At 30.7% G+C, this 20,806-nt stretch overlaps 2 protein-coding genes across 13 annotated transcripts in view; one reads left to right on the top strand and one right to left on the bottom strand.

Annotated features, from left to right (window-relative positions):
- Positions 1–696: 696 nt before the first annotated feature.
- LOC103580490 (glycosyltransferase-like protein gnt13) lies at positions 697–5,700 on the bottom strand. Of its 7 annotated transcripts, none has more exons than XM_053739590.1 (11): positions 5,484–5,700; positions 5,038–5,343; positions 4,737–4,952; positions 4,525–4,655; positions 4,247–4,451; positions 4,000–4,172; positions 3,147–3,607; positions 2,914–3,066; positions 2,528–2,810; positions 2,019–2,256; positions 697–1,921 (listed from the first exon to the last, which is right to left on the bottom strand). In XM_053739590.1, the coding sequence occupies exon 11, from the start codon at positions 1,904–1,906 to the stop codon at positions 800–802; it is 1,107 nt and encodes a 368-aa protein (XP_053595565.1). In that variant the 5' UTR covers positions 1,907–1,921; positions 2,019–2,256; positions 2,528–2,810; positions 2,914–3,066; positions 3,147–3,607; positions 4,000–4,172; positions 4,247–4,451; positions 4,525–4,655; positions 4,737–4,952; positions 5,038–5,343; positions 5,484–5,700; the 3' UTR covers positions 697–799. The 7 variants fall into 7 exon arrangements, with proteins under 7 accessions (XP_053595565.1, XP_053595567.1, XP_053595568.1 ...); XM_053739592.1 differs by having other exon boundaries at positions 2,903–3,066; XM_053739593.1 differs by having other exon boundaries at positions 2,914–3,078.
- Positions 5,701–5,767: 67 nt separating this feature from the next.
- LOC103580488 (N-acetylneuraminate 9-O-acetyltransferase) overlaps positions 5,768–20,806 on the top strand; it is a 37,922-nt gene continuing 22,883 nt past the window's right edge. The window contains exons 1-8 of one of the 6 annotated variants that reach the window (XM_014443686.2): positions 5,768–5,837; positions 5,924–6,000; positions 6,409–6,525; positions 6,598–6,856; positions 17,354–17,611; positions 17,675–18,129; positions 18,204–18,525; positions 18,620–18,859. In XM_014443686.2, the coding sequence (XP_014299172.1) occupies positions 5,966–6,000; positions 6,409–6,525; positions 6,598–6,856; positions 17,354–17,611; positions 17,675–18,129; positions 18,204–18,525; positions 18,620–18,859 (1,686 nt within the window). In that variant the 5' untranslated portion in view covers positions 5,768–5,837; positions 5,924–5,965. Of the gene's footprint in view, positions 6,001–6,207; positions 6,359–6,408; positions 6,526–6,597; positions 6,857–17,353; positions 17,612–17,674; positions 18,130–18,203; positions 18,526–18,619; positions 18,860–20,806 lie in introns of those variants that run through there. The other 5 variants (XM_008562233.3, XM_053739588.1, XM_008562236.3 and 2 more) reach the window with 5 other exon arrangements.

Consider the following 20,806-nt stretch of genomic DNA (forward strand, 5'->3'; position numbering starts at 1 on the left):
TGAAAAAAAAAAAAAAAAAAAAAAAAAAAAAAAAAAAAGATACACAATTATTCACTTTTTTTTTTTTTTTTTTTTTGTGTAGAGAAATGTCCAAACTGAGTCTGGTCAACATTTAAAAATTTTTTCATAGAACTGTTGTGTAATAGAGATATTCAAAATAGAGAAATTCGATAGGAGAGTTGTATAGTTAGGGAGAAATTCCATAATATAAATATGTTAACACTTAATTGTATCATAATATAGTAAATTTTATAGAGACTTAATTTTCATAGAGATATGTGATATAGAGATATTTTGGACATGAATTATTTTCACATATATTTATAGTAAATAGCACGAAGGCTAGATAGAAGGAGGACGCTCGCTGTAGTATTGTCACGGCCTGAAAATTGGATACAGACATCAGAGCGCGCTACTGTTGCAAAGGTCCCCATAGATTTAAAATTAAAATAAAATCTGTAATGATCGATATTTAAAAACCAAATTTAAATCATCACAATTAAAATAAACATTGTTGACGCAAAAAATTAAAAATGATTTCTTAAATAGAATAGCAACTATTAGAAGTGATAAATTAATTGTTTTATTTGTAATTTTCCAGAATAGTCACTTTCTTGAGTTTTTAAATAGAGGTTTTTGTGCTAAAAAAAATATGCGAATAACATTAAATAGAAAAATATTTATTATTATAAATATAAACAAATATTCATTATTATTTATGTAAAAATTATTAATAAGGACATCGAAGCGAGCAACAATTAAGTTTAATTAAAGATAAGTACAGAGTTAGGGACAAATATTATTTTTTCGCAAATTTGCGCATACGTTTAGTCATTATTTGACGATTGTTTACATTGCGATTGAAAAAGTCGGTCAAAAAATGGCTTCTCATCACAATAAAATTATTTATAATCTTTATCATAAATTCTTTGCGGTGTTTTTCACATCCAAGAATTGGTAAATCATCAAGTTGTGAAACTTTTTCAAGAATTTGAAACATTGCATCCGATGTAAAATTTTTTGTTCCAACAACTATTAATACTTGAATTTCTAATTGTCTAATGAGTAAAAATAAAGCCTCACTTGAATAAATTAAATTTCCATTGCTCATTTTTTCAATTAATTTGTCATGTTCCGTTGGAAATGAAGCAGTTAACATTTCTTTACAGTCTAAACATTTCGTAAAACGAGAAACTTTTCTGGCCATGAATCCTGCAATGTATGAAACGACATGATCACTAGTATGCGTTATGTCATAATCATGATCCAAATGAACGTAATCATCATTTGAAATATTAGACCTATCTCCATTGTTAGAGGTATTATTAACTAAGGGTGTCTCCGGCGACTTATCGTTATAATTATCATTAGCATTAGCCGAACTATTATCACCGTTATCATTATTATTATTAGTAGAAACATAACAAGCACTATTACTATCATTATTAGTATCAGCATCACAATAGTTAGATTTTTCAACATCACTTAAATTATTATTATTATTATTATTATTATCATCACAGGTATTTTCTCTTTGAGTAGAGTTCACATTTCTTTTATTAAAATCACAGACATCAGTAGTTTCATTGTCATCACTTTCATCACTAGTTTCATCGACCCAATGCTCAAAAGGTAAACGTTCACCATCATTATTATTAAAAAATCTTGGGTTCTCATTTGCTATTCCTGTTTCAACAATAGAATCAATTTTATCGAGCCAAATTTTTTTATTTTGACTATATGCAGTTAATGATTCTTTACTGTGCATCAATGATTTTAGTAATTCCCCACCGGTGACGTTGGAACCCCTCGGTGGTGTTGCTAGAGAATAGCTGCAGAGAAGACGGAAAACTTGGCCAAAAAGTATTGGATCCGGGTGGTCGTTACATCCACAAGCTGACCGCATAATTCCGAAGAATTTCTAAAATTTAAAACGGTTAAAAATAATAATAAAACACTACAATTTTCGATATGAATATTAATAATAATTAATTCATAAATGAACTTGTATATCTTACTTCCAAAGCATCTTGATTCAATCGCGTAAAAATTCAAGTAATTCCAAAGTAGTTCCGAGAGTTATTTTAAAGCCAGTTAAAGTACTGGTTGTGATTGGAAACTCAAAATCCTCCTCAAAATTATCGAAATCATCAGCTTTATTAGCCTTCTTCTTTTTTTTTCTGCTTTTTGTTTTGTTATCTCCTCTTTAGCTTTTTTCTCCCAATCGTGGAGATATTGATCGAAGTCAACAATAGCCTAGCGATTAAATAGATTATGACATGATAGTTTACAAATAAAAGCAATATTTTAGCGTTGTTACGGAAAAATAAGAAAGTTACAAGTTTTTTATGTTAATGATATAGAAAATATTTAAATATCAAATAATGCAAATTAGAATAACAGATTCTGGCTTAAATAAGGTTTTATTGCGTCATCGCACATAGATAATGAATTAAGTATTTGACATAATGATGTAATAGGATCCAGGTTATAGATTTTTACAAATTAATTTTTTAAATTTACTTACACTTAATTAACTGCGGTATCGTTTTATTGGCTGAAGCCTTAGAATATTGATGTCAAAAGACTGAAATTATGTAATAAATATGTTATTTTAATATTCATTGAAATACCTTTCTCATTGAACAGTTAGTGTCTGGACGTAAAGCGTTTTCTGGGGTTCGAGAGTTCATAGCTGTGATTACATTATCTACTTTTTCCATAAAAGATATTGTAGGTTCACAGTCGTGCAGCTCATAACATTCATCTTTATACATTGACATAGCTACTTTTAATTGACGTGAAAATAACTGAAAACAAATACATTCAACATTATAATTTTGAGAGAAAAGCTACAAACATTCATTATTTTATGAATAAATAATTTGAAGTATATAACAACATGAAAAACACCTGCGTAGCGAACAAGCCATTCATTTTTTGAAAGCCTACAGACTTTAAATGATGAGGTGATAATTTGAAACCTATTTTCAAGTTCATTTTACCATATGCCTCAAGCTTCAAAAGTGCTTCCCAATGAAGCATTTTGATAATACCATCCGGAGTCTAAAAAATGAACTGTTTATCAATACTACGCAGCTTTCACACATACATAAATAAATGTTAATAACAAATAAAAATATTACCCAGAAAGAAGGGGGTTTAATTATTCCATTTCTGAAGTTTTTCAGCAAGTGGCAAAAATCAGAAGCAAACCATAGTCGTCTCTCAGTATCATAAGGATGCTTACAGCTAAATTTTCTATCTTCTATACCAAATAACTTCCATGCACCCCGATTTCATTGGGCTGCATCGGTCGTAACATAATCGACATGAAACCCAGCTTTTTCAATTAATACTATACATTCTATTATCAGTTTAAACAATATTTCACTAGTAACAGAACTTTTGCTAAGAAAACTTCCAACCACTTGTACCCAATCACCTTGAAATGGCTGATACATAAATACGAGAGCATGATCTGCTCTTGTATTAGAAAATTTTCCTGGCGTATAATCTCCCAAATCAACGAATCCATCTAGCTTCATTGTTCTTGTATTTAACTTGACTCCTTCACTCAACGCTACTTCGTCAATAAGAAGTGTACCTAAAGAAAAAAATATCAAAATTTTACATTTTGTCTGTTGCAATTAATGAATATTATCATAACGCATAAAAGAAGCAAGTTCATCAAGCGAATCAAGAATTTACTATTTATTTTATTGTTAATAACTACAGATACTATTAAGTTGTTAATGATGCAGCTGAAGCTTCATAACAATTCTGATCATAATACCCCTTTTGGAATGTGCTTCCATACGTGAAGCTTTATAACCGAGTGTATCAAAAATAGCATTAGGAAAACCGAATGCGCTATCCAATTTTTTTATGTAGGAATTTAGCGTGTCTTTACAGGGGAGGGGTAAAATTTCCCTTTCTCTGAGACGATCATATACCGCGGAACTTTTTATGCGCATTAACAGGCATTCATATACCCACTCAATATCGTATCTCCTCTGTTTGGAATTTTTTACTTTAGCAGCATCGAAACATGCTCGAACAGCTTTTTGTTGGATTTCAGGCAGATCAGCGATGGCCTTTTCTAGAGTCTCAGCCTCAACAGCAGCACATTTCATTTTTTGATCATCAATCAATTTCGATAGTTCATTATTCTGCAAAATTAAGAAAATACACATAAAACAAAACTATTTAGCTGCTTTATAAATTACTTATGAGAGCTTACTACCCTTTGCTGTAAGCGTAAAGTCTTCCTCTTCTGGGAAATTAATTGACGTTTTAGCTTATTACATTGCAGTTTTTAATTTTGGGTACTTTTATTATCACGGTTTTGGAGTTGACGCCGAAGAGTTCGGCAAGGTTGACATCGGGTGATACCATGATAATATCGTTGATTTTCATTTGTCAACAAATTTTCACAACTTACTGAACACCTGTTGAAGAGTTGTTTTATCACTATATTCATTACTATTAAAGAATAACAACAATTTTATATTTAAATAGTACCTGTTGCTATCGAATCCTGTGCCATCACAAAAATTAATAGTTTCTAGTTCTTTTAATAAATCCCAAAAATCTTCTTTATTTAAAAGAGTAAATGTTATTGCCGTCGACTTATTGGTTTTCAAGTTAGTCACCTACATAAGAAATAAAATGTTTCAAAGTAAACTTTAATCCACTATAAACAAAGAAAAATTAAAAATATTAAAATATTTTACCATAATATTTAATGCTTCATCTATCTTAACGTGAAATTTTAATGATAAAGATTTGGGATCAGCATAAAACAAAAATATTTTTTGATTATCCGTTGCATCACTAGCCCAGCTCCATTTTTCGGGCAACATATTAGTTTTCAAAGTTTCCAATAATCTATCACTGTTAAAATTTGTTTCTCTTAGACTTAAATTTTCATGTTGAGTATTTTCAGACTGCTATTAAATAAAATATAAAAGAAATGTATAATTCGCTTCAGCCTAAGAAAAAAAATTTATTTTGATAACTCAAGAAACAATTTACTTCATTAAGATCCGGAGTGCTACTAGAAGTTTCAACTTCGGGAGTTCTAGCGGCCGGAAGTACATTATCAGAATCTATTTGCAAATTAGCAGCTTCCACGACATTTGGAATTCTATCAACTCTCGAAATGGCATTCGGCTTTAAAGTATATTTCTTTCGATTTGAAATGTAAGTATCTTGATTAAATATTGGTAGCATATCTATTTTAATTATGTCATCGTCCGAAAAATGTAACTCGCAAACAAATTTGTCTGATGTCAAATTTTGACATAATGCTAAGCTCCATTTGCGCAATTTATCGACATCCTGTATGAAACTTTATATTAAAAATAATATAGCGACATTGTCCATAACAAATATATCTAATTATTTCAATTAAATATTGTTACTATAGTTCTAATAAGTAAATTAATTAAATAATACAAAACATATTATATATAGGTTACTTGTGGAATTTTAAATAGAGAAGTCTGTCGAGGATTGGAGTCATTATTTTTCTTTCGCTCTTTTTTTTTCCCACTCAAACAATTTAAAACAGTACAACACTTCACCATTTTTATTAAAATTTAATCCTAAAATAGCTGAAAATTACATAAAATAATCCTCCTAAATTATTCTTGACTTTATAAAGATAAACACTACTTAATGCGTGTCATGCGCAATAGTAACCAAAAGGGGACCTCCGCTATCTAGCTGCAATCTAGTGGCCAATAGCGAACTAAAATCTTTACGGTATTTTCTGTACGCCACAACAGTTGGAAACCCAATAGCGAGCGTCCTGCTTCTATCTAGCCTTCGTGGTAAATAGAATAAGATTACATAGAGATAATTTTACATTGAATTATTTTGCAACATAAATATATTTAATATTGATATATTTGCATAGAAATCTAGTTAAGAGAGTTGAGTTGTATGTTGGTAGAGTATTATGCATAGAGAAGTAAAAAGTACGCTTCTAACCAGGTACGGTATGAAAACAATGTTGACTGTACATACATATACATACATGTATATATATATATATATATATATATATATATATATATATATATATATATATATATATATTTATATTTATATTTATATTACATAGTGCGTTCACTTACTGAAAAAATTAGTATTAGTGTACAGAAAGAAAAAATTTTTCAAAATGTATAAATTTATTTATAGAAAATTTATCTTTGACAAAATTCAAATAAATTCTTGATGACTGCAGCTGAGCATTTTATTAGTTTAGTAACTGTAGCGAGCGCGAAAAAACTTGCTGCTTTTTTAGTTATTTGTTTTATCTTCTACCATGGGATGATACATTTAATTTATGGTAAAATAATATATTGATTGATTACGATATTAACTAAATTATATTGTTAGAATTTCGTTTCATATCACAGGTAGTGATTCCTGTAAATGGTTATTAAAGGAAGGTCGATATAAAGGAGACAGAGAATGGCAACCTTACGGTTGCATGATGCATCACTATACGCAAACGTAAATCATTTGACTTATCGATATTTTAATAAAAAAAAAATACATTATTTAAACTATTTATTTATATTACAGAGACAGCAGAAGGTGTTTCCGATATTTAGCGTTTATGCGCCACAAAAATCATTTTGTATTTATCGGAGATGCACGTACTCGGCAGCTGTGCAAATCTTTTATTTCACAGTTTACAGTTGATGGAAAAGGATTAGATTCCACAGATGTACTTCAAGCAGCGAATTTAAATTTTAAAGATGCTAAATTAAAGCTAGAAGTTCAATTTCTATGGCGGCCACAGCTGAATATATCAATGATCAATGATTTTCAAAACTGGATGGTAAATTTAAATTATAAATATAGAAATACTATGCTAAAAAATGACAGCTTCATTACCTTTAAAAAACTATATTAACGATTTTCCGTAAGTTCGGCATACCAAATATATATAGTAAAATTCAAATATTTTTAACGTGTCTCGATTCAAAGACACGATCAATCCAAGTCCAAATCACAGTCTTGTTCATGGCTTGAGCACGCCTGGTCTCAAGCTCAATAGACGACCTCATGGAATATTTTCTTCAAATCAAATTGAGCTTTTTCAGAAATCAGATGCATCTAAAATTTCAAAAAGAGCACGTCTGTATGAACTAGAGTTTTTCAAAAAACTGAAAACTAATGAATTCTAAAAGTCTGGACGTAGTTCAGCAAAACTTTATGGTTATGGTGTAAGTGTTCTCAAATATTACTACGGATTACTCTTTTCTATATTTTTAACTTCCCGCTAAGAAAATTATTAATTTTCAGAAACTCGGGAAGTTATTGGTTTCACCCCGATTTTCGAAAATCAAGTTTTCATCAGATGTCGACGTTTTGAGGTCCTAGGAAGCTATTCTGACTATTTTTAGAAGGATGTCCGAGTGTCTCTGCCCGAGCGACTCTGTGTGTGTGTGTGTGTGTGTGCGTGCGTGTGTGTGTGTGCGTGTGCGTGTGTGTGCGTGTGCGTGTGCGTGTGTGTGTGTGTGTGTGTGCGTGTGTGTGTGTGTAAACTCTTTGTAACCTTTTAACTAATGAATCGATTTAGATGGTTGAGGTGGCAATCGAAAGAGCTTTTTGGTCATCAACATTCCTGATAATTTCAGATCATTTGATCAAGTAGACTCGAAAATATTTTCGAATTACGAAAAAAAAAAAAATTTTTTTTTAGTGATCTCTCAGAAACGACTTGAACGATCGACTTTAAAATCTAATCAGCTCTAGAATTTGATGAAACTCGTCGATCGCCGCCTTAGCCATCTTAATCGGTTTATTTGTTCGAGAGATATCGTGGGAGAAAGAAATTGTAAAAAAACAGTTATTTGCGAATATCTTTGAAATTACTAATCAAACAATTCCAAAATCTGAACAGCTCTAGAACTCAATAAAATACGTCGATTGCCGCCTTGACCATCAAAATCGGATGATTCGTTCGCGAAATATCGTTAGAGAAAGAAATGGTAAAAAACGGGTTTTTCCAAATATCTTCGAAATAGCTGAACCGATCGATTTCGAATTTTAATCCTGAAGCTGAAGCTAGCGGCCGTAATAAGTAGCGGCCTCGCAAAAAATTTCTGGCCGCTACTTATTACGGCCGCTAGCTTCAGCTTTATATTTTAATCGGCTCTAGAATTCAATAAAACGCGCTGATTGCTAGCTCAAACGTCAAAATCGGTTAATTAGTTCAAAAGATATCGGTGTTGAAACATTAAAAAATTAACATTTTATGTTATTTTTTCCGAATAAATCATAATACAATATACGAAAATATGTCTATGTGTAAAATTATACTAACTCTTCCTCTTTATGGTTTTTTTCGATCATCATATATTGTCATCTAACTTGTATTTTAGTTTAAATCATATTATCAACAAAAAAATTGAAAAATTACAGTTTTTAATATTTTTCACGGATATTTCATATTTTATTGTTTTTGATATGTCAAAACTTATTTAGATCTTGATTTTGATCCCTGACATTGATTTCTGCCTCAATACACTTATTTTATTGAATATAAGGTTGTTCGGACATTACTGCGACATTTAGATAAAAATCTGAATTTTTATTATGCTATTAATTAATATCAAATACGTATAAATTAATTTTTTCAGGTACATCTGACGAATAGTTTTCGCGTTATTAATTATTGAAATATCGTAATTTAACATGCAGAGTATAGGAAACGTAGACGAAACGACCTTGTATCGAGTTATGTAGTTGCTCCTTATAAAGATAAAAAAACAAAAAACTTTTCTCTTTAATAATTAACTATCGTAGAATATGTTAAAAATACTTTAAAAGTGTTCTGACGACTGATTTTAAAAATATTTTAATAAGAACCACAAAAAATTCATAAAAATATTCACCCGCCATGATGAAAAATAATCTATTCACGTGACTCAGATGAGTGCGGCAACGTCGCAAAAAATAGAATGCGCTAACTTTTAAAATTAAAAACATGACTGATTATTTCTGCAGATGCATATCATATTTTATTTTATGACGATTTTTAATTTTATTTTTGAATTTGTAGTTGCAGTAATCTGAAAAAATTAAACAAATAATTTTTAACATCACGGAAAATAAATTGTAGTAATGGCAACAACAACTGGAGTTTACCACAGGCTGTAGTATGACATGAGACAACTCCAAATTGTGGTTAGATTACTACAATATTGTAGTTAAGCGTCAACTATCGAAAAAAGTAAGATATGCCCCAGCATGCGGTATTTTTAACTCCAATTGTAGTTCAATTTACTTGATATGCGGTTATTTAAAAATAAACGGTATATAACCTAAAATTTTTATAAATTATTTTTAAACATCACTTATTGAGTTATTTGTATATACTAAACATGGTAATTATTTACAAATAGGGTCCACCCATGCTGGGCCATGTTAAATTTTTTTTGATCAAATTGATCAATTTTTTTTTTAATTGTTCATTGTTTTATGTACTTTAAAAAAAAATACATCAATATTATCAAAAAAGATAAAATAGAAATTTTATCTAAAAACATGAAAGCCAATTTTTTTTCCATCTTTTAAAAGCAAAAAAGCTATCGAAATCTTAATTTTTTTTCTCACGACATATGTTATCATAAATGCGCCGTAAGAACAAGCAGAATAAAAAAAAATTAAAAATTGTTAATTTTTGGGTTTTAAAAAAGTCAGATGATTATTTATGAGACGCTTTAATAATTGAATATACACAACAAATTAACCTCAAAATGGCGAAATAGCGGGAAGTGCTCCTTCTGTAGTACTCTCAACTCCCGCCTGGAGTATTTGTTACTGCAGTGTGCAGTAGAATTTACCGCAAGATAGAAGTAAATTCAAGTTATTAACTTAGTAAAATTTGTCGCATATTTAGTAACTTTTATCATTTATGTGGTATTTTTAACTACAAACACATTTACTGCGACCTTGTAGTAAATCCCTCGCGGTTTTGATTCACCCTGGAAACACCCCGGAAACACGATGGAATCACGGTGGATCCACGGCGGTTACACGGTGGGTTTTTTGTCATTTTATCACCGTGATTCCACGGTGATTACACGGTGTATTCACCGTGATTCCACGATGATTACACGGTTTACCCACCGTGATTCCACGTACACCGCGTAATCACCGTGAATACACCGTGGAATCAGGGGGGTACACCGTGTTATCATCGTGGAAACACCATGTAACCACCGTGTATACACGGTGATAAAATGGCACAAACCCACCCTGTAACCACCCTGGATCCACCGTGATTCCACCGAGTTTCCACTCCCAGGGTGTTTCCAGGCTGATTTAAAACCGTCAGGGATGATACTACATATTATTTTCCGTGATATTAATACAAAATATTGTACATAATAAGCAAGAGTAAAATAATTTTGAGTAAACAAAAATAATTTCTATCACTCATTTTTAAATTTATTACAAATTTTTTAAATTAAATAAAATATTTTTTACTCTTCGGAATAAATTAAATTCAACTGAATACTTTTCAGCTAGATCAACGTGAACAGCTGTTCGAACCGACGTGAGATCTACATTATGAAAAAAAATACTTGAGTCAAAAGTATTTTATTTTTTATTTATATTAATTAAATTAATGAATTAATCCGTTCGAAAATAATGATAAGTACAGTCTAAATTTAAATAATGAATATATACAATTATATGTTCAATTTTTGGGGAAAAAAATTTAGATTTTATTTGGATTTTCGGGGTACTGTCCGAACAACCATAATCGTAAATTAAATTTAAAAAACCGCTTCTTTATTAATGGTTTGATTCTTATATTTTCAAACTTCAGCATAAAACGTAACGTATTAGAGCTTGAAAAGATCATAAAAAAACAACCGCACGTAATAGCATTTTCGACCTCGAAGGGCGCGAAAATATATCCGCACTAATGTTTTCGAGCTTCTTGTGCTCGAAAACAGCGGGAAGTTTTGGGGCTAGCCCGCAGAGCCAACCGACGCTCAGATTTATTTTTTAGAGATATGCCCTTTCGATATTCATCGAAGACTTTTACAAAAACAGCTAATAACTTCATAATGAATTCGAAATTAGATGATTTGAGGCCATGCTTCAAGGGTGCTCCCCACTTTTTTCCAAAAAATGTGGCACTGCCTGCTGGCCGACAGCCGCACTAAAAAATGTTCTAGAGCTGAAAAACTTTAAAATTAAATTAAAATAATTTAAGGTACTAAAACGCGAAAAAACGTTAATTTTTAAACGAATGAAAAAACTTATATATTTTTTCAAAATCATTAGTTAACCCGTCAGCACTCCCGTCAACTTTTCGGTATACTTTACGCCCGTGATGGAAGTTTTGCTCACGCTTTTGCGCATGCGCTTAGGCACCAAACAATTTTTTTTTAATTTTAAGCAAGAAAATATTTCTCATAAATTGATTACTCTATGTATTATAAGAATAATAATAAATAAATAAATGATAATAGTAATTGATTTACGATTAATAAACGTAATTTAAACTTTAATGAACTCAACCGAATAGCTCCGAACACCGCAGACTGCCGAAGGTCTACGAGCAGTCACGAGAGTAACCGAACATAAAATTTTTTTACTTACGCCTTTACGCTCGTGTTGAGAAAAATGCTTACATTTTTTGAGGAGTATGAACAAAATTTTTTTTTTGGATTTCTATAACTAAAAAAATTTTTTTAAAGCGGAATTAAAAAAAGATAAAACTATTTAAAGATAGAAAAATTTCAACTATTTGTTCCGTTGGAAAAAAAAAAGTTATTCATGTTTAAAATCGAGCGTGAGCCAAATGCTTATCCCGGGAGTAGTGACGGGTTAAAGCTAGCAAAGTCTAAAATCCGCGATTGAAACATAATATTATCATTGACCTTGATCTGTCATTATCACATTTATTTTATATAATTTAAAATCGGTCTGTCGGTTGACCCTGCGGGTCAGCCCAAAAACTACCCGCCCATTTCGAGCTCCTTAAGCTCGAAAAATTGTTGTGAATACATTTTCAATTCAATTACCTAAAAAAAGTGTTCTGATTGATTTTAAAAGCTCGACATTAAAATGGAAATAACTAGAAGAGAATGCAGAATTGGAAAAAAAATTTATCAAAGATAATTTGTAGGAAATAAAATTGCCTACAAAAAAGATTCGATGACATTTTATGATTAGTCCGATAGTTTCACCGGAAAAGATCTCGAAATTTAGTCTAATTTGACTTCAAGCTCCAATATCTTTTGAACAGATGGATTTATCAAATAATGATGAGACTTTTTTTGTAGAGCATTCAATTTTCTATAAAAAAACTGCATTAAGAATTTCTGAATTCTCATTAGTTGACATGGTATTAAATTCAGAACGAGCAAAAACAAGTTCTTCAAATTGTATTAAACTTTGACGTCGGATATCTTGTGAATGGTTGAATTTATGCAAAAATCATAGAAGACCGAAAATTATCAATAGCGACCTCTAAATATCAACATTAAGAGCTCAATTTTGAACTGTCACCATATTTTAAGATGCCTTTTTGATTTTTCGATGTTCATCAAAAAAATAAAAATAGACCCCTAACTTGGAACAGTCTAATATATACACTAACGCAAAAAATTAAAGGAATAGAAAAATTTTATAAATTTTTTAGTGATTTTTAGAAAGCTGTAACTTTTTGAAAAATAATCGTATCGAGATTTAAAAATAAGCTTGAAATCTCTAGTTTCGGCGCGTTTTTATTAAAAATTTTTAAGAGCGCCGGCTATTGCGTAAACGTGAGGAATACCGCGACACAACAAATTTCTAATTTTTTTTTTTTTTTTTCGAAAAGCCCACGGACCGTGGCAAAATTTTTCCAACTGAACCAATGCATAAGTCATTTAGAAAATTTCTTCAGCTTCAATTTGGCTGTTTTTGAACCTCGTACGACGATTTGTTGCAGAAATATCAGCCTTCAATCAAATAATGATCCTTTTGGCTTTGATCATCGATATTTCAAGTACCAATGATCGCACAATAAATTTTAGGCTGGCGTTAAAAACTTCAATAAGTCCCCTACAAGACCCTCTTATCATTAAAAAAAAAAAAATTTTCAACATCCATTAGAAATAAGTACAAAAAAATGACTTGTTCTGGTTTTTTAGTAAATCAACTGCTACTCTGTAAATATCAATGAAGAGACTAATATGTTGCCAGAGACTTTTTTTAGCTTAATGTACCCCCAATAACCCTGTAAATTTTCAAATTCATCTGACAAACCGTTTTTTGGGGGTGATCGATCAAAGTTTTGCTAAACAATTAAAGGAACAAGTTTTGTTCCTTTAATTATGTAATCATAATCAAAAAGAAAAAATAATTTTTTTTTCTGTTCTTTCATTTTTGCGATAGTTACTCAGTAAATTTGAGGGAAAAAGAGAAAAAACGAAAAATTTCCAAAAAATGTAAAAAAAAAATTTTCGACCATAAAAAACAAGTTTCAATTTGTTTGTTTTCATTTAATTTTTCCCCCTAAGTTTCAACTCCCATAACTTTTTTTATATCAACTTTAAGCGTATGACAATAAAGAGACCTTTTTTTGAAAATTCAATTTCCAACAAGATCTCTGAATTAAAAAATCGTAAAACAAAGTTTTTGACATAGTCATTTATAAAATAGAAAAAACCAATTTTTTTCAATGTATTTAAATGGGAAAGAGGGCTCCCCCTCCCTCTTCGTGCGCCAGCTCAATTTTTGAGCTATAGAGCTAAAATTTAAGAAGATTTTTTTTTTTTTATTAAAGTAACTTTTGATATATATTTGATTGAAACAAAAAATAAATTTTTCTTTCTGAACCAGTCTAATATATATCGCATCGTACACGTACTCTCATACTCTCGTCACACTTAAGGTAATTTAGTCTTAAGCCACTTTTCGACAGATTCGGCTGAAATTTTTTTCACAGGTTTAGAATAGTTTAATTTATGAATTCCTAAAATTTCATAATTTTTGATCGTTTAGATCGCGAGATATTTGAAAACAAAGTTTGCGATTTTGAGGGTCATGTCCCATTTAAAGTATGTAAAATGTCCGGTCCCTCCAACTATTTTTTATTATATTAAGAAATTCTCTCGACAGAATTGGAAGAAAAGTAGGAGAGTGTTAAAAAATGTTTTTAGAATAAGTTAAAAAAATAAAAGTACCTCCTCACCGTTTTGTTATCGAGATATAGTAATTGAAAAAAAATAATTTTCGATCCATTTCCAACCTGCTCGCTTAACAAATTATAGTGATCTGGCAACGCCGTGTGCAACGCTCTCTGAAATAGTGTAGAATAAAAAGCGGGAAATTCAAATCTTTCACGGTTTTAGTAAAATTCAGCTGCATAACTAAAATATTAAAATCACTATTTACATTAATTATAAATAAAGAAACGGTTAAATAAATAAATAAATATGACACTTTTTTAAAAGACAATTTTTTAGATAAATTTTTGTTTTTTATGCCGTAAATGCTTGGGAATCTTTTTAATTAAATAATAGGTACTGTTGTTAGAAAGTGCAATACTATTTGTATATACTGAGACCATAAACAAAAATACATAAACACTCAGAGCAACGTTGTCAGATCACTGAAACTAACAATATGTAATTGTATGTGTGAACGTCTGTGTGCCGAGGCTTCTAAACTTTTGTCTATAGTAAATACTCTGACTATAGGATACCACGCTGGAACTACCTTAACTCACCGCGCATACACACTGCATTCTCTCAACTCATCATCTACAATATCTAACTCGACTCACGTACCAGCTCTATCTCTTTCTAACACACAGACTCACACTTACTCTACCTCCAACTCCGCTCTTTCGGCAATGTAACATCGCAAAATACATAATTGAGTCTGATTATACCTGGCTAATCGTCAAACCAGTGACCATACATCTATCTATCTATATGTAAGCGAAATACCGCTGACTCACTGATTCATCAAGAGATCTCCGAAACAAAAACAACTTAATAACGACGGATTTTATGAAACTCCTACTCAAAGTTTACTTTTTAGCAATTTACCGAATCCTCTCTTCTCATTGACTACCAGATGAAATGGCAACCGTTGCCTTAGCGACTGTTACCATAGCAATCGTTTCCGCAGCAACCGTCGCCATAGCAATCATGGTCATAGCAACTATTGCCATAGCCACCGTTGCCATAGCAACCGTCACCATAGCAACCATTGCTGTAGCAATCGTTACTTCGAAGATATTTAGAAAAACTCGTTTTTCACCATTTCTTTCGCCAACGATATCTTTCGTACGCATTAACCAATTGGGTTGGCTAAGGCGGCAATCGATGTGTTTTATTGAGTTCTAGAGCTGATTAGATTTTGGCGTCGATCATTCAATTCGTTTCTGAGAAATCAATAAAAAACTAAAAAAAAAAAATTTTTTTTTTCGTAATTCGTAAATATTTTCGAGTCTACTTGATCAAATGATCTGAAATTTTCAAGAAAATTGATGGCTAACAAGCTCTTTCGATTACCCCCTTAACCACCCAAATCGGTTTATTAGTTCGGAAACTACTCGCAAACACACACACGGACGGACACACACATACACACGCGAACACGGACATCATTCTGAAAATAGTCAGGATAACTTTCTAGAACCTCAAAACGTCAGCATCTGATGAAAACTTGATTTTCGAAAATCAGGGGGAAAAAAGTAACTTCCCAAAATTTTTGAAAATCATCGATTTTCTTAACGGAAAGTTAAAAAAGTTTTCGGGACAATCAGACAGAAATTCGATTTTAAAAAAATGCTGTCGATTGGTGGTATCGACATGTTGTCAATTTTTTTTTTTTTTTTTTCGATTTTTAATGTTAAAGATTTATGCGAAAAATTTGTTGGGAGAATATATATGTGAAAGAAGAGAAAGTCACCGGTGCAAGGCAACAGCGGAAGTAATTCAGTGCCTGCCACTAGATGGCACTCAACCTCTTGTGCTGTTCCTGGTTAGATAGATATTTTAAAGTTTTTATATTCCATACTTAAAAACAATTCTGGCACGGGTACTCCTCTGTTATTTGACAGAGTGACAAGTGCCTGTATTGGTGGTCATATAGTAGGTACTTTACTACATAATGACATTAATATTTCCTTGAATAATTTTTCTCAATATCACAAAACAAAAAGTATGTTAATAAATCAAAAAAGTAACTGATACTATTAACATGTAGTGAAGCAAATAATAAAAATATTATTGTTAGTACTGCTCTAGCTTGTTACGAGAACTGTTTTTTTTCTCATAGTTATATCAACAGTAGAAGGAGTTACTGGTACTATTTTAATTTATTCAAACGAACTATGAATAAATTATTGTAATTACTGCAAAAGATTACGTTACAAAAACTAATTTTTCATAGTGATATCAACTACTTACCACCAACTAGATTAAAACGTTCACTGATACTATTCTAATTTATTACAGCAAACTACTCAAACACTATTATTCTCCACTGCTAAAAGTTTAGATTTGATAACTTAATTGTTATAGTTATATCTACTAATTCATTTCCGCTGAGCTGAAATAGTTACTAACACTACTTTAATCTATTGAAGCTAACTAGCTTCAGTTGCAATAACTTTTTTTTCCAATTTATATCAACTACTCAACATAACTAAGCCGAAGTAGTTACTAATACTATTTTAATTTGTTGACGCCATCTATAAAACGCAGTTATTATTACTATTACATCTTAAGTAGCGAAGACTATTTTTTTATAATTGTTACAACCAGGTAAAAATTGTTCGTAAAGAATAGTTGGTGTTGTTATTTTGTATATTAGTTTTGAGCACTACCGTGTAGTATCAGTGCACAGTTGAAAAATTTGTGTTAAATTTAACACAAATCACATGTCCCAAACGGTCCATTCAATTTTTTGTGTTGATTTAACACTTTATACTTGTGTCAAACAATAACACAAGCTTAGTGCTGAATAGATTAACACAAAAATTTTGAAAATTTAACATTTTTTTTTTGTGTAAGCCCAACAAACTTGTTGTGTTAAATTTAACTTAAAAAGTATGTTAAATCTACATTTTTTTTAATGTAGTTTTAACAAACTACTTTGTGTCAAATGAACTCAAGTATTTGGTTAAAAATTTAACGCAAATAATTAATTATTTTGACTTAAATTCAAATTTAGTTAAATTTACACTCGACGGTGTCAAATAATTGACACAAAATATTCAATCATTGAATTTTTATACACAAGAACACAAAATTTTCAACTGTGTACTATGCATTTTTCTCTCAGTGTGCATACTTTGTGATTTCAGAATGGAGATGCTCCATCAATGATAATTGCCGGTTGTGGAGCTTTTGATATTCTTACAAGCAATGCAAGTGATACTAATTTGTATACAAATTATAGTTCTGGGCTTATTAAACTCGTTCGACCAGCTGAGGTATTGGCAAAGAAAGGCACGCAGTTTCTTTGGATGTTGCAGGACCCCATAGTCAATGAAAATTTACCAGCTTATCTTGCTAGTATTGATAACAAACAGATAAATATCTGTAACAAAGCAGCGGTTAAAGTATTTATTAACTTTACTGTTTTAACAGAATAGTTCTAGATCTTTTACAACTAAATATTTTAGGTATTGATGAACAGTAAAGCTCATTTATGGGAAAGTAGTAAATTAATAGGGCAAGGAGTCTTAGAACAAAGTCCTGATGGATATTTATCGAGTCCACTTTCTCTACGGCACAAAGTGCAAATTTTGTTAAATACCTATTGCAATGATTACATGAATTTTGATGACGGAACTTGCTGCAGTAATCTGGAAGTTACAACAACATTACAGCTCGTTACTCTTTTGACTCTGATGTTTTGGATTATAATTGGAGCAAGCTTATGGCTTTATAAAAAAGTATGTTATAAAAAAGCTGAGGCGTTATATTTAAGAGTTGCCTCTGACGAAATTGGGAGAACAGTCGATTCGAATGCATCGGAAGTTGCACAAAATGAATCACCCCAACAAGATTTTTATACGTTGATTACATCTTTGGCAATATTTTCATGTATTTTAGCATATTTTTATTTATGTGATCGGTATGATTGTTTCTTATCGATGAGAAGTTTAGCTATTAATGATGAACCTAAAGCTATTTTCACTTTTATTTCAGAACAAATTTTTTTATGAAAGAAAATAAATATTATAGTGAGTTTAGTTTTTGGTTGCCACTGGGATATATTTTGGCTCTAGGTCTTTTTTTTACTGAAGACTGTGAAAGAGGCCCTCGAGCTCTTAATAGAGAGCAAACAGATGAGTGGCGAGGTTTAATGCAGTCAGTCGTTTTAATATATCACGTGACAGGAGCAAAAAATGTTTTGCCTATATACATGCACTTAAGATTAATTAATTCTGCGTACTTATTTCTTTCTGGATATGGACATTTTTGCTATTTTTGGCAGACAGGGGATGTTTCACTCGTACGTTTTGCAAGAGTAAGTTATTACAATTTATTACATCAGCTTTCAAGTAAATTATTGCGATTAAAGATTAAAATATTTTATGTGACAATTCAAGTATTGATTTCAGGTTCTTTTCCGTTTAAATTTACTTACCGTTTTACTCTGTCTTTTAATGAATCAGCCTTACCAGTTTTATCATTTTGTACCACTTGTATCTTTTTGGTTTTTAATTGTGTACATTTTAGCTTGGTTACCACCCAGAGTTCACTCAGGAAGCTTAGCTGAATATGGTTCGCGTGCATTATTTTATTTAGCATTGAAGCTTCTAGGACTTGTTTCAGTGATAACTATCCTCTATATGTCCGAGGTAAATGCTAATATTTAATTTGTCAGGTGCCCTGAAAAAAATTGTTAAAGTATACAGAAAACTGATATAGTCAATCTACTTTGAAAAAAATTTTGGAAATCAAAAAAATGAAATCTACTTAATTTCAATGAAATATTTTTATATTCAAGTAATTCAAAATTTCAAATTGGTTCAATTGCTTAATTGTTAAGACATTAACGTAAATGAAGAAAAAAAAAGACGTGTAGCACTCGGGGACTGCCGCGGTAAAGCTATTGCATAGCATTTTTTATCAACTTATGCAATTATAATTATTTATTTATGCAGTATTTTTTTTTCTTTGATATTAACTCAAGTTACACTTTTTGAGCGTGGTGACCGATAAAAAAACAAATTTTTTCCTTTTATTGAATAAATGTGAAGTTAATATCGTTTAAAATATTTTTATTATCTTACAACACATGTAGGTTATTCAGGAATTTTTATCATTGAAACTGTAGGTTTATGGTAACTGAAATAAGAAACATAAGATTGAGACTTGATATCCGGTAAATATCTGGAAAATACCGCGTCAATTGTGGTCCCATATTTTGTTGTGGATTCTTGTGGATCATTAGACATTTTTAAATTCAATTTTTCCGAAAGAAAAATTGTCAACCGCTCTGACTTATTATCAGCGAAGTTGATCTATCGATATTTCAACTATCAATGTTTTCTTTCTAAAGTATTGATGTTTTCTATCGATATTTTTTGGAGACGATATATCGATACTCGATAATAAAAAACTAAAACTATCGATGTTACGATATCGATATGTTTTTTAATTAGGAATGGGCGATATCTGTCGTTATTTCAACTATCGATGTTTTTTTTCTAAAGTGCGCATAAAAAAAAATTCAAGTTTTAATCCAAAATACTGACAAATAGTTTCACAAAACAAGTTAGATGAAAAAAACTTTCTCCTACACTTTTTTTTTTTTTCTTTCAAAATTTATTAAAGATAAAATTATTAAAAAAAAAAAAAAAAGAAAATATCAAATTTTCAATTAAATAAAAAATTTTCATAACGATTAAAAAAAATAAAAATTTACTGACTTTTTCTTCAATTAGTGTTTTGGATTACGGATCCGTCATAAATCAGAATAATATGAAGAAAAAAAAAATCCAAGCTACTTAATAATAAAAAAATAACTATTTGTCTACACAGTAACAAACAATTTCTTGCCACAAGAAATATTTTGTATTATGAATTGAAGACAAAAATTTTTCTTGGCTTAAGAATTTTTTTTCTCGCCTAAAAAATTTTTTTCTTTGAAGAAAATTTTTTCTCACTCCAAGAAAATTTTTGATTTCACTTTATAATACAAAAAATTTCTTGGGTCAAGTAAAAATTTTTTTGGATCAAGAAAAAATTTTTTGCCCCAAGAAATCCTTTTTTTCTGTGTAGGCATATTTTTAACTTTAATATTGAAAGAAAGTATTAGTTGGAATATACCTTTATGACTGCAGCATTTTTTTTTTTCATTTTTAGACTTCGGCTAAGCTTTTTAATGAATTTTTCAGAAAAAAAAATTTATACGCCTTTTTAGCTTTGGGTCACAAAATTTTCAAATTACTAAAGCTAAAAGGACGCATAATTAAAGACATACACCCTTTTAGCTTTGGGAAAACAATGTTGGATTTTCAAGCGTAGAAAATTTTTATTAATCAATTGGCGATGAAAAAAAAATTTATGCGCCCTTTTACCTTTTGGCACGGGATATACTTTTTCACAAACAGCTGCTTACGTATTCGTCTGATTTCGGAGCAGCTCGTCTCGATTCGTGCGAGCTTCGTACAGCCGTACCATATACATACACATTAAGCGAACGCTCGGCCAAGCTACATGGTAGGCGGAGTGGGGGGTGTTAGGTTTTATTTTCGTTACGGAATATCTTGATTCGGTCGCCGGGCTCAAAGCCCGCGATA

Source organism: Microplitis demolitor, chromosome 5 (genome assembly GCF_026212275.2).
Source record: "Microplitis demolitor isolate Queensland-Clemson2020A chromosome 5, iyMicDemo2.1a, whole genome shotgun sequence".
Lineage (NCBI taxonomy): Eukaryota > Metazoa > Arthropoda > Insecta > Hymenoptera > Braconidae > Microplitis > Microplitis demolitor.